This window comes from Trachurus trachurus (assembly GCF_905171665.1).
Source record: "Trachurus trachurus genome assembly, chromosome: 14".
NCBI lineage: Eukaryota > Metazoa > Chordata > Actinopteri > Carangiformes > Carangidae > Trachurus > Trachurus trachurus.
In genome coordinates this window covers 10,882,029-10,894,780 of record NC_139903.1, presented here as the reverse complement: position 1 = coordinate 10,894,780, position 12,752 = coordinate 10,882,029, and the positions used below count along the sequence as shown (strand labels likewise).

The window sequence follows — 12,752 nt, the reverse complement described above, 5'->3', positions numbered from 1 at the left end:
ACCGTGAAACTTTGCCCTCAGCGCGTCGTGGCGACTGGCGAGTCCTGTCGGGACCGACGCGGACGTTACACGCGGGCCAGAGCACGCGCTGGGTCTCGGTGCAGCTACAGTCGAGCTCGCGGTCTGTTTAAATGTGAACGCGGCTCCAGCTGCTCGGTGTGCGCCACAGCGGTGGTCCGCGTTTAGACCATAGTAGGCTACATCCATGATAGTTTGAAGCAGAGAAAAAACAAACGTGTGTAAAAACAAAACGGAGCTGAAAAATGAAACAATGAGTCAGTTTTGCACCAGTCTGTGGAAACAGCCTAAAAGTGAATGAGTGACAGCAACAGTTGTATCATTGAACTACTGCAGATAAAAGTAATGACTACATGACTTTCCGTTTGTGTTGGGGCATATTTACCTTTTTAACTCTGTTTTTACTTCATTGTTAAACCACAGTAGGCTAGAGCTTAAATACAAGTTTGATGAGAAACAGTTATTTATTTATTAATTAAATAAAGTAGCCAATTTAGAGCACATGTTTTTTTCTTCTAATTAAATCGTGGTATTGTATAAGTATCGAGAATCGTGGAAATTTACTAGTATTGGTATCGATATATAAGAAAGCTCCAGCCTCGATGGCGAGACCACAGGCTGTTTGCAGGCTAGGATATGTTCTTTTTTATTTATTATGGGGATCAATAGGCTACCTGACATTGTCCTGGGCCAGTGGTTAGAATGGTGGGGCCAGCGATCTTCAAAATTTCCTTTATTGTCTACCCCTGACCCAGCCTTCGAAACGTGTACCACGTTTAACGTTTGTTGCAAAATGTCCCAATTAAAATCAGTAATAATAATAATAATGCAGAGAAAAATTACTTTTGGTAATAGTACCGGCAAGAATTTAAAACTACTTTCACCCCTGAATAAAAGTGACAAGATCTTGTGTCTTTCTGATCCTGGCTGTGTGGCGCAGAGATGGGGAGATAGTGTTCTTCAGAGAGATGTGTCTGTACAGGGAGACAGTGTGTTTCAGCAAACAGTATCTTGGGGGTGGGGGGAGTACAGAGAGGTGACAAACAGGGCGGCTGCCTCCGTGTGTGAAGCCAGAACACTTTACAATCTTCTTGACACTTGTCCATAGATTATCTGTCACATTTACAGGATTGTGTGTCACTCACTCGGTCAGTGTGGCGGTGGCTGTTAGTCTAATTGGATCTTTTTTTGGGTTGACATTCATCTGTGTCGTCTGCAGCCTTCCTGCACTCGGAGGAGCACGCAATATTGTGATAATTACCAGACCTATAAACCTACACTACGTATTATGGCCTGTTGTTTTATCTCAGCTACCTGCTTACCAGCTACACACACACAGATACACAGTTAAGATAAATCAAACATCCATAAACTCTATCACCTTGGGTTAAGTCACTGGGGATCATTAATCCCATTGAATCCTGTGATTATCTCTGTTCTTTTATTATGGGATTAGTCATATTTACATTGGCTCTTCAGGCACGTCTTCATCCCTCAAAGCCTTTACATATATTTAACCCCTGCCATAGGTACTTACGGATGAGATGATGAATTGCTTTTCAGCTGAGTCAAGAATCGATCCATGCTAGCTTCAACCTTTTGTTTGTGTATCTGTGTGCAGTTGCTACAAAGCTGCATTCAGGTGTGACTGGAACACAAATTAATGGGTGAGATTTAGAAAAAAGAAAAAAGAAAAAAAAAAGACCAAGGAACTAGGAGACACAAAGGGTTTGACAATCAGAGGCCAAAACAAGTAAGACAAAAGGAGAAGTCTATACAGTATGAGAGCTGGGTTAAGTGGGTTAGGTTAGGGGGTTATGTCATGACACACAGTGAACTTTGAATAGGACAGCAGCACTACACATACAACTAATTCAATCAAAGCCATGTACTGAGTTGTCCTACTTGTGGCTGAACAGAGGTGAACAATCTGAGCTGAAATAATCTCCAGTTAGACTCTCTTAAACTGAAATCCAGACTACTTTTGTGTTATATTCTGTAAAAACATGTTTTTAGTGTAAAATCCCGACCTGCAAAGTAACTGCATATAATTGATGTGCACTACAATTATTCCAGTTGAATGTAAAAGAGTTAAACTATTGAGTTAAATAAAATAAAAAAGTCAAATAGAGTTAGAGTACCTGAATACATGTACTGGTACATGTACCACCTAGGCTATGAGTCTGAGGTTTTGTGGCTACATGAATAGGCAGAAAGTGAATCATTATTTTTGACGTGTGACGTGTTCCACAAAAAATAGCTCTGAAGTCAAACAAGCACATTTGTTTATTAGAATTGATTAGAACATTTCATAAGTACATGTTTGGGTATGATGTGACTTTTCCTCAGTGTAATGTGTGTTGCTGTCTGGGTGTTGCCAGATGATTCATGTTCATGTTTTTCAAATTGAATGATATTTATTTATTGAATAATTCAATGTAAAATTGACCTCATTCCTTTTCCCTACATCCTCCCATCTCTATCTTTTCGACCATCTGCAGCCGTCACCAGCAGTACGAGTGCAAGTGGTACATCCCTCTGGCAGACTTGACTTTCCAGACCCTGGATGACTCCGACTCTTGCCCCAGCATCCAAGTCCTGCCTGAGCACGAGCTGGAGGAGATGAAGATCAAGATCTCAGTCTTAAAGAATGAGATACAGAAAGAGAAGGTAATCCTCCCAGCTCCTAAATCCTGCTATTGGCATCTCGAGTCAAATCCAATGTATTCCATGGCTTAGAGTGGCTTAGTCAGAAAGGGTGGGTTAAACACTGAGACCAGGGACTGAAACCACTTTAAATCTGTATTAATGCAAAAAAAGAGCCACTGTAGGGTTTGGCAGCTGCTCAGGAGGCCTCACTGGGCTTGGTAGGGGATGTACAGTATGGATAGAAAAATTAAACAGAGAAATCTGTGACTGTGCAGTCTTCCTGAATTATTTACTGGAACTGATGTCGCAGTTTGTGTAAAATCTACTAATCTATGTGTGATTGTGTCTGACAGTGTCAAAGAGAAATTTGGGTAACCCTTTAATTTACAGGCCGCTAAATACATGATAATGTCCAGAAATAGCCAAGAAATAACACGTAATTGTGTCATAACTTCTAGAAATAGCCTAGAAATAACGGCCAATTTCATAGTAATGTCGAGATATAGCCAAGAAATAACAATAGATTGCGTAGAAATAGCCCAGAGATAATTGATTGTAATTGACAATTGCAAGGACTTGGTGGAGAAAAATTCTGGCCTTTCCCAAAAAATTCAAAGCATGAAAAGCATGTGTAATCAATTACCTTTATGGAAAACATGACTTTGCTAGGAAATGGACCGTTATTTCCAGGCTATTTCATGACATTACTACGCAATTACTTGTTATTTCTTAACCATTTCATGACATTATCATAATTAGCGGCCTGTAAATAAAAGGGTTACCGAAATTTGTAACTGTATCTTGTGTTGGAACATTTATGGGAACGGGTCAAACATTTGTTGCCAAAGTAAACAATATTAAGGGAAAATGGTGGTTATTTTAAAATGAGTGTAGGAAACGTCCTCACTGAGTGTCCTTTTAGGGCTTCTTGGAGTCAGGAAGGAAGTTTTGAATTGTTCTTCATCAGAACTTTGATAACCATCTATAATTCATCATGACATCCATGAATCCTCAGACTTTCATGGAAAACTCCCATGTCAGTTTATTCCTTACTGGAACCACTGCTCCTTCCTTTTACTGTGTCCCCCCGCACCTTTGTTTGTCCAAGGTTGAGGAGGAGCATAGATTAAAAGTGAAACTCCAATTCAAACATGGGTAATATAGATTCTCAAACTGGAGAAAAAACATGAAACTTGAAACAAAACCTGAAGAAAACTCTTTCATCCTCATCTCAGATTTCTTCAGTTACTGTGATTTGGACCAGTGGCCAAAGTGCTGATGCTTTCTCCTGATGTTAACCGTTACGTCAGCCCTTCTTGGCTATTCCTATCAGTGCTGAAACACTCAGTTGTTGACATGGGTTGAAAAAAAAACCCAAAAATGTTTTAAGTGTCCAGCAGTTACAAGTATGCACCACATTTCACCCCCGCACCTCTGGCTGAGACACCGTACCCTTCAGGAGAACTGAGTTCCTGTTATTCCCCTCTCGCAGCGTTAAGCTCGCCCACTCGGAGCACAGTGAGTGAGTGACCATGGCTGGTATTTGGAGTTGGAGGCAGCCAGGGCAGTGAGAGATTCAGCTGATTGTATCCAGGCTCTGACTCATGTCTTCCTGCTGAGGGCTGGGAGGATGTGTGTATTTGTTTTCCTTCAGTACTTGTGTAGAACTCAGAGCCTTGAATTATATATAGAGACTCTTGCTGCACTGCACACTGAGGCTTTTCCACAGTCCTTCCTGGAAAATAGGAAAGTTTTTGATAAGCTGATTACATGTTGATAAGACCTTGACAGCAACATTAATGACTGGTTATTTTTGTTGTAACTTTATCTGAAGGTTTAGTCATTTAGCTCAAATTTGTAATCCTTCATGGTGAAATGACGTGTTAAATAAACCCAAATAGTAAACATGAATAAAAAACTAAGATGATATCTTTGTTTTTATCTCATCTCATGTTTAGTATTTGTTCTATTCTGTCCTATGAGAAGCTGTTTCTGTTGGAAAACAGCCTAAAGTTTATATTTTTATAATAAGAGTTGAGAGAAACATGCTCAAATATGAAACATCAATTCATCTTTTTGGAATATTGTTGTCTTTTTCTTGTTCACTAAAGTTGCCATTGAACAAAGTGAAAAACATTGTGCATATCTTGTAGGAGAGCGTCATTGTTCCAGAAATATTGTTTGGAAAGACACATAGCAGGGATCAGTGTTTTAATCTGAAACTAAAATAAATGTGATGAATTGTACTTGAACTTTAAGGAGTTTTATGCATTTGTATTTGCAATGGACATGAGAGTGAATGATGAAAATATAAGTCTCACTGAAACGGAAAACATGTGTCTGGTATTTTATTTGATACATGTTTTTCTCCATCATGCTATTGATTGATTTTTTAATCAAACTTCTACCTGTTGTTTTGCTTGTCTCTCTGTACGAGTGTAGAAAGCACCAAAGGGGCAGAGCCGCGTGGAGCGCCTGAGGAAGAAGATGAATGAGCAGGAGTCATGGCTGCTCACACATTCACCCACCATCCCCTTCCGCATTCACAACAAACATGGAAAGGTAATTTGTCCCATCACACGCTGCATCCATGCAGCTGAAGCTCTGGCGTCTCACCACTAGAGGGAGACATGTGCCTTTCAAAAGAGTCTTTGCGATAGAGACATACAGTATATGAAATTTAGGCCCATGACAGAGTTAAGTGGGGCAATGTCACATTGCAACTTTTCTTGTGTTTTCTTTTAGATTCATTCATATTTTCTATATAAAATCTACAGTATTCTTGTTGAATTTCTTATTTTATTTTAGCTTTTCCAATTATAATTTAAGTGCAGCGGAGTCATCATGTCATTGATGTGTTTGTTAACAGTAGTTTTTTTCTGTGTTATCCAGAGCTACCTGTTTCTGCTCTCCTCTGACTACGAGAGGTCAGAGTGGAGAGAAAGCATCCAGAAACTCCAGAAGAAAGGTAACTCTGTCCTCAATGAGAACTGCTCCCTCCATACACTGTTTCTGCCTTTAGGGAACTCACCATAAAGTGATTTGAAACCAACTTTTTATCCACTGCACCACAGAGGAGTGAAAGTTTGACCATGGCTGTGTGGTTGCCATGTGTGTTTATTTATTTTTTATTTTTTCAGATCTCCAAGCGTGTGTATTAAGCTCTGTCGAGCTCCAGGTCCTGACCAGCTCCTGTTTCAAACTCCGGACCGTCCACAACATTCCCGTCACCAGTAACAAAGATGGTAAGAAACACTCACACACAATAACCTTTTCATTCTCTTATGTTTGGATGCTTTGTCCGTTACTTCTTGCTTTCTCCCTTTTTTTTCTCCCCCCACAATCATAAACACACACAGTTTCTTCACCGCTTTGAGTTTAAATTCACACAAAAGCATCTATTACATCCTCAGCACACAGAAAAGCCACATAATCAGAGAGGGGTGGGGGGGGCCGTGCTGCAGGACGTGAATCTGGGTTGCAATATGTTTCTCATCTAGTTTGTGGCTGTCAATGCCAGGCAGTGTGTTGGCGGTGGCCTGCACTGAGCTCTCAGCTCCTATATGTTTGTTTTTACTCCAGATCTCTACGTTGCAACGAGGCCGGTGGTGACATTAAAGCCATCTGGCCGAGCCACTCTGATCTCCTCGAATGGCACAAGGGTCTCTGTTTTCACATGCACGCTCACTACAATACACACTCATGACCACAGAGCTGACACAGAGGTTTCCATACAATATCTAACAGGAAAAAAAAGATCCATGTGGTATCTCTATGAAGAGGATACTTTATTTTGCCACCCAATACCTTTTAAAGTAGCGATCACAGAGGTTTATGTTTTGTTTTAGTCTAAATTTGTTGTGAATCCTGAGGGAAACGAGAGGAAACTGCTTTAGTGTTTATGCCCTGAATTTCCCAGAAGTCAGTTTCCAGTTGAACAGTGAAGCCAGTATTGTGATTTGTTTTCGAAGCCTGAATGAGATTTATACTTCTTGTCTATTGCTGAAAGAAAAAAAATATTTAAACTAAACATCTACAAGATCTCTGAACATCACAGCCCCAGGGTGTAAACCTTGTCTAAGGAAATGAAGCCAGTAAGCCTTCGCTCCTGGCGACGGATTGTCAGATATATCTTTAAAACAATATCGGATGATTTGCCTCTATAAAATGACTCTATTTTTGAGTTTGCATGATTTTCTGGTTGTATATGCTTTGCCCAGTTTCTGGTGTAAATATAAAAAGGAAAGGAGGTAAATCAGATTTAATCAAGAGACTCTTTAAATGTTTATTTTCTGTTCAGAGCATTTTGAATATTTACTTAGTTTAGAAACTTAAAAAAGATTTGATTTTATCCAAATAAGATCTGATGAAAACATTTTCTCAATATCCTCTCATCGTGTACTTCTCCTCCATATCCACCTCCATAAAGTCCTTTTAAAAGTAGTTACACAGAGCTCAGAGTCCCACGTGTTGTCTTAGACTTTTCACCCACTTTTCAATATAAATCAAACATAAACACACACACACACACCTCAGTGACATGAGGTGCAGGGATCACCGTAGGGCTTGAAATGGAGACCAGCTGGCAAAGGAATGTTTCTCATAACGAAGTGGAGGGATGATAAGCATAGAGCATGAGATATTCACACTTTCAATCGACTGTTGTGAAATCACGATGAGATCATTATGAATTAATTAGTTAAAGTTAGTTTTCTCTGAATTTCTACAGTTTATTATTAAAGATATTGTTCAAATGCAGAACATCGGCCACCTTGAAACTCCTGTGAAACTTGCCTATCGCTTTCATACCACACACACACACACCCACACACACACACACACACACACACACACATGCAGAGAGTTAACCCTCCTCTTGGCCGCCTATAGTGGAGCTCCAAACAGTGGTGGAGCCTCAGCACTCCATCGTGGTTTATTTACCTGGAAACAGTCGGGCTTCACAGGGCTTAAGCAAAGAGAGAGTTGCTTCTCCCTCATGTGTCCGTCGGCAGGACAGATGTGGGGGTGGGGGGCACATCAGGCCACCCAAAAACCGTCCACCCACGGACGCCCTCTCTGCAGCCAGCTCAGTTGTTATGGCAGAATACTGTGCTTGTTGATGGGAGGTCTGATACCGATCTGACGAAAAGGTTGAAACAACAGTTAATTTTCACTCACGTCCTCAAATAAGTCATTTTTCTCGTGCAATGCATTCAAGTCTTTTCTTTTGCTGCTGCTGACCTCGTTCAAGTTTGTGTTTTTGGGTGAGAAAGAAGTTTTTGCAGTGGAAGTTAATAATGATAAGTTCACCCAACAGCTTGGACCACCCAACCACAGAGGAGTGAAAGGCACACATGCTTCCCACTCTGCAATTTTACACTTTAAAGACTTCCTAATGGGTCTAGACCTTGACCTTGATTAGAAATCAGTATTTGAAAGGGAAAGTTGAGGCAGCGTCCAGACAATCAGCCTAATGTAATAATGCTTAATATAATCTTATTCTAAATCTCTTGTACTTTTTTTTCTGAGGCTTGTTCTTGTTCTGGTCCCACAGTAAAAAACCCATTTCAGCCTTGATGCATGCCGCCTGTTCTTTTGTGAGATATGAAAGATTATAATGCCCTGAAATGTCTATATAAGGCAACCTGTACATTCACAAGAAGGAAAAATGGTTCTCTCTTCTTTGTTCATGATGTCTTTTTGTTTTCTTGTGTGAATGTATCAACAACCGCACAGTGTTGAAGTGGAACTGCCGACAGGACGCAGCGGGGTGCAGAGTCTCATGAGTTTCTGTGCTTGTTTAGCTTTGCACTGTTTTATGTACACAAACTCCACTTCTGAGTGACTTAAATTAAATACAGCACGTCACCGTAGTTTCGCCAGGAATTCGACTCACTCTCTCTCTCCGTTGTGCTTGTTTTCCAGATGAGGAGACTCCTGGCCTGTACGGCTTTCTGCATGTGATCGTCCACTCCGCCAAAGGATTCAAGGAGTCTGCCAGTAAGTCGGCCAGAAACAGCATTTTGCGCGCACACCCTGGCTCAGCATCCCCTCGCACATAGCTGCCGTGCATAGACGCGTTTGCCAGCGAAACACATGATCCAGTCAATCACTGCAGCCTGCACATGCAGTTTAGTTTCCATCATCCCTCGGCCAATAGAAAGATGGCCAGATGGATAGATGGATGGAGGAAAAATGAAAGAGGGAAGACAGGAGAGGAATTGAAAGAGGAAAGTCTCGGAGGAGCAGCGGGAGCCACAGTGGGATTCCTGTGGTTGTTTTCATTTGCAAACATCACAAATGATACAAAAACACTAGAGGCACAAACAAAGGAAAGAGCAGAAGTGCGTCTAAAATCAAGCACAGCAGCTTCTGCAACAACTGCAGGCTGTAGCGTCTCTAATATATTACCTATCTCCCTCATATGTTCCTTTGTGTAATTGTGTGTGTCTAACAGGGTGTGTGTTTGTGTGTGTGTGTGTTCATTAATGTTGGCAGTGCTGTGCAGAGGCTGTTTCAGACGTGTCAATAGTGGACAGCTGGTGCTCCGGTACGCTTTGTGCCCTGTTACACAAGCACCAGTTCAAATATCAAATATCTGGAAAAGATACAGAGAAGAAGAAATATGATTTCCTCAGTTACCATGACAGCCTTCTAAAATTTCCAGGGTAATGGATTGGAAAGCTCTCTCCTCTGAAAGCTTGTTTGATCCTCGATGGAGCGCAGAGAGCTGAGGGGTTTAAAAAATGAAGAAAGTGTGGGTATGTTTGTGTGAGTGTGTGTGTAGTGGGAAGTTGGGTAGTTTCACTGATACAGTTCGATGCCGATGTGTCCAGTGGAGCGTACGTACAGAGCCAAGGTGGGGCATGCAAACCACGATAGGTAACGTGGGGGTAGATGAGGTGTAGCTGATCGTGATGGCGATTCGCAGACAACGTCCTTGTGAATGTTGGTCAGAAATCAATCACATTGAATTATCAGGATTGTAGATGGATGTGAAAGCACAGGAGAGACAAAAGAAAAGAAAAAAACAGCTGCATACATTTTCACTCCGTCTTCATATGTGGGGGTGGGGGTAGTTATGTGGGAGTATATTCAGTATGAGTGGCTGTATATCCAGGGTGGGTTAGTGTCTAGTCAAACCTTTACTATTATTGTTTTGGATCATCAATTAAACTATATATTGTGCAGAGTTTAATGATATTAAACCACTATAACAAAACAATACAATAACTCACATTACTATTTTTTTCCTCATAAAAATTGTAACTGCCCGTTCTTACATTATCAAACACATGAAGTCTGATTTAAAGCTGTGTCATTTGATGCCAGTGATTTGATGTCAGTTCCTCACTGTGCTACACATATATTGACATTCAAATCATATTAATAAGGATTAAAGGTGAATTACAGTATAGTTTGTTAATATGCGTGTAGAGCTTCTAAAACATATCCAGCACCCCTTTATCTCATGTCCAGATGTTTAGAAAACAGCTCAGTGATGATAGAGATGAAGGGAGACGTTGTGATGATCAAGACACCGTGTCTCCTGTCTGTGTGATTCCCTCCAATAACCGCAAATTACTGAGATGATGCTATTCCCTGCTGAGGTAGTTAAATAATGAGATCCAATTTGCTTTTGTCATGTAGTTGTTGTACGCTGATGTTGTCGTGTCATTCTGCCTCTTCGATGCGGTTTCTGTTACATCGTCGCCGTCTCTTTCGCTGTCTCTGCACAAAACATTCCTCGCTGATGCAAGCCATCCCTTCTCCAGGAGGATTTTGAAACTATTCACTGCCATTTTGCATAAGTGTTAGTGTGAGTCTGTGTGTGTGTGTGTGTGCTTTTTTTGTTGTGGCATATGGTAATTATTATCATATAAAAATGGAAATGTGTAATGACTGGAAATAGCAGTCTATATTCAGTGGTTCAGATTGTTCAGTAGATATGTAATTAGAAACAATAGACCCTATTTTCTTCCCTTTTTTTTGGATTGATAAATCATATAAGCATATACCAGAGGCTCTTATTGGTCCTGTGTTTTATTTATGTCCCAACGACTTCCCCCAGTGGGAAAGGGCTTTAAATTCAGCCGAGGGCAAAGTAATCAAACTGGGTCATGGAGGAAGGAGCCTGCGCTAGAGCATCTCCCCAAAACTCTGTAAAAAAAAAAAATATCAGTGGAAAACAGGAGTTAGTGTGATAGGTGTGAAACCTGTCACTTTTATTCTTGGTTTATTTTTACGTACGTGTGAGTGACTCACCCTCTGTATGTATTCAACAACTGCTGCAACTCGATGCTATTAAATTGCAGTTGTTGTATATGAACAGCGAGGACAGATCCAAACTGGACTGTGACAGTTGTTCAAACTGGGGGAAATCACTCAGGCATTTTAAGTGAGGCCAGCTGCAGGCGTCTGTGTAAGTGTCCATTATCAACACCTAAAGCCATTCAATTCATATTTGATGTAAAAACAAATAATGGAGGAATTGTGCTGTCGCTCCAGGACAAAAGAAAGTTATGTAATAGTTTTTCTCTTGTAATTCAAACCAACTGTGCTTTTTATTCATGATTCAGAACCAGTGTTTTTTTTTTTCACTCACCACTGTTCCCATAAGAATTAAAGGTAAAACACAACTGGAAGTGTTTTCTCCTTTTCCTGGTTTTGATGAACTCAACAATTCAATTATGCCTGTTCAATCCTTACTTTGTTCTCTTTAGAAGAATGTTTTTTATCCTCCCGAGACCTTAAAGGAAAACACTAACTGGAAATTGTGGCTGTGGAGACACTGATTAGTTTAACTGATTATCACTGGTCTCCTAACTCTGTGAACCCCCAGTTTGACCCAGTGTTCAAAGACAGCCCCAAGCAAAGATTAGCCTCCTGTAGAAGACCCACGGTGACACATTACAAGACCTGCAGTCCTCAGCTAATTGGGATTGAAAAGGATGGTATCTATTAACCCGTGCATTTAGGGGTCAGAGACCCCATGCTGACCGACTTATCCCCCTCATACTCGGAGCCTGATGGTGACCTGCCAGGAAAATGAAAACCCGTGGAGTTCGGCCTCTTTTAGTCTGTCCTAGTTACCAAAGCCCTCCTGGATCCACTGTGAGGACACAAAAAGACCTCTCTAAATATGCTCTCTCTGGCCTTGTTTGAGTTTTAGGTCTGGGAACATAAACCTATTTCATGGAGAGGAAATCAACTTCCAGAGAAAACTTAGAGCCACCCAGGACCATGAATACACACTCTCTACTCATGGCTAGTTGAAAAAAAGAAGTTTAAACATGCAGTAGTGTCTAAAACAATTGTCCTCTGTGTTTTAATAACAGAGATTGACACAAACCACAGCTGGATTACAATATGCATCAGAATAAACCAGCTGGATTGGTTTTGATACTTTGATAGTGTAGGAGACTCTGACAGGTAGTTTGTGTATGTGTGTTTGTGGATGGTGGATGTCAAACCAGAGGTGCCCGTAATGGGCTGCTATGCTTCCGTACGTGGCGGAAGCGAACTATAACTACTTCATTCAATAAATATCCCCCAGATGGTCACACTGAATTCCCCTCCACTGAACTTCCCTCATACCAGCGCTGCTAATCTCTTCCTCATTGAGAGTAATTATGCCAGAGCCGTTCAGGATGCAGAGAAAACAAACAAAGAAGGAATGAAACCAGATGCAAGGAGATTCCTTTGTACTGTATAGGCCTGTAAGTCACGGTTATATGGCTGCATTCGTCAGTGTTTGCTCCGGTTGCTCATGTCCCACCCAGACTGTGTGGTTGGTATCTTTCTATAACATTAACCAGTCTCCGGTGCAAAGTCTGTTTTTATATGTATATGAGATTGAACCAACTCCCCCCGGTTCCCTCGCCCAATCTCGGTGACTCTCCTGTTGAAAGGTCGAGTGGTACATCCATCCATCATGCTGTCAGGCCTAGGTGCACCCAGGGGACCAGGTCCAGGCTGCAGGACGTACTAGAGACACTTTACAGACAGCCGGCAGTGCGGTCTGCAGGAACAGCTACAGCAGCATTTAAAGAATCACATTAACAGACTTAATTGCTCCGTGTACA

General features: G+C 41.2%; 1 protein-coding gene across 2 annotated transcripts in view; it reads left to right on the top strand.

The window, feature by feature from the left end:
• The window catches only part of abr (ABR activator of RhoGEF and GTPase), a 126,746-nt gene that overhangs the window by 73,154 nt on the left and 40,840 nt on the right, over positions 1 to 12,752 (top strand). For both annotated transcript variants that reach the window (XM_083986518.1, XM_083986520.1), the window contains 5 exons: positions 2,520 to 2,688; positions 5,110 to 5,229; positions 5,560 to 5,635; positions 5,808 to 5,912; positions 8,593 to 8,667. In XM_083986518.1, the coding sequence (XP_083842644.1) occupies positions 2,520 to 2,688; positions 5,110 to 5,229; positions 5,560 to 5,635; positions 5,808 to 5,912; positions 8,593 to 8,667 (545 nt within the window). The remainder of the gene's footprint in view (positions 1 to 2,519; positions 2,689 to 5,109; positions 5,230 to 5,559; positions 5,636 to 5,807; positions 5,913 to 8,592; positions 8,668 to 12,752) is intronic.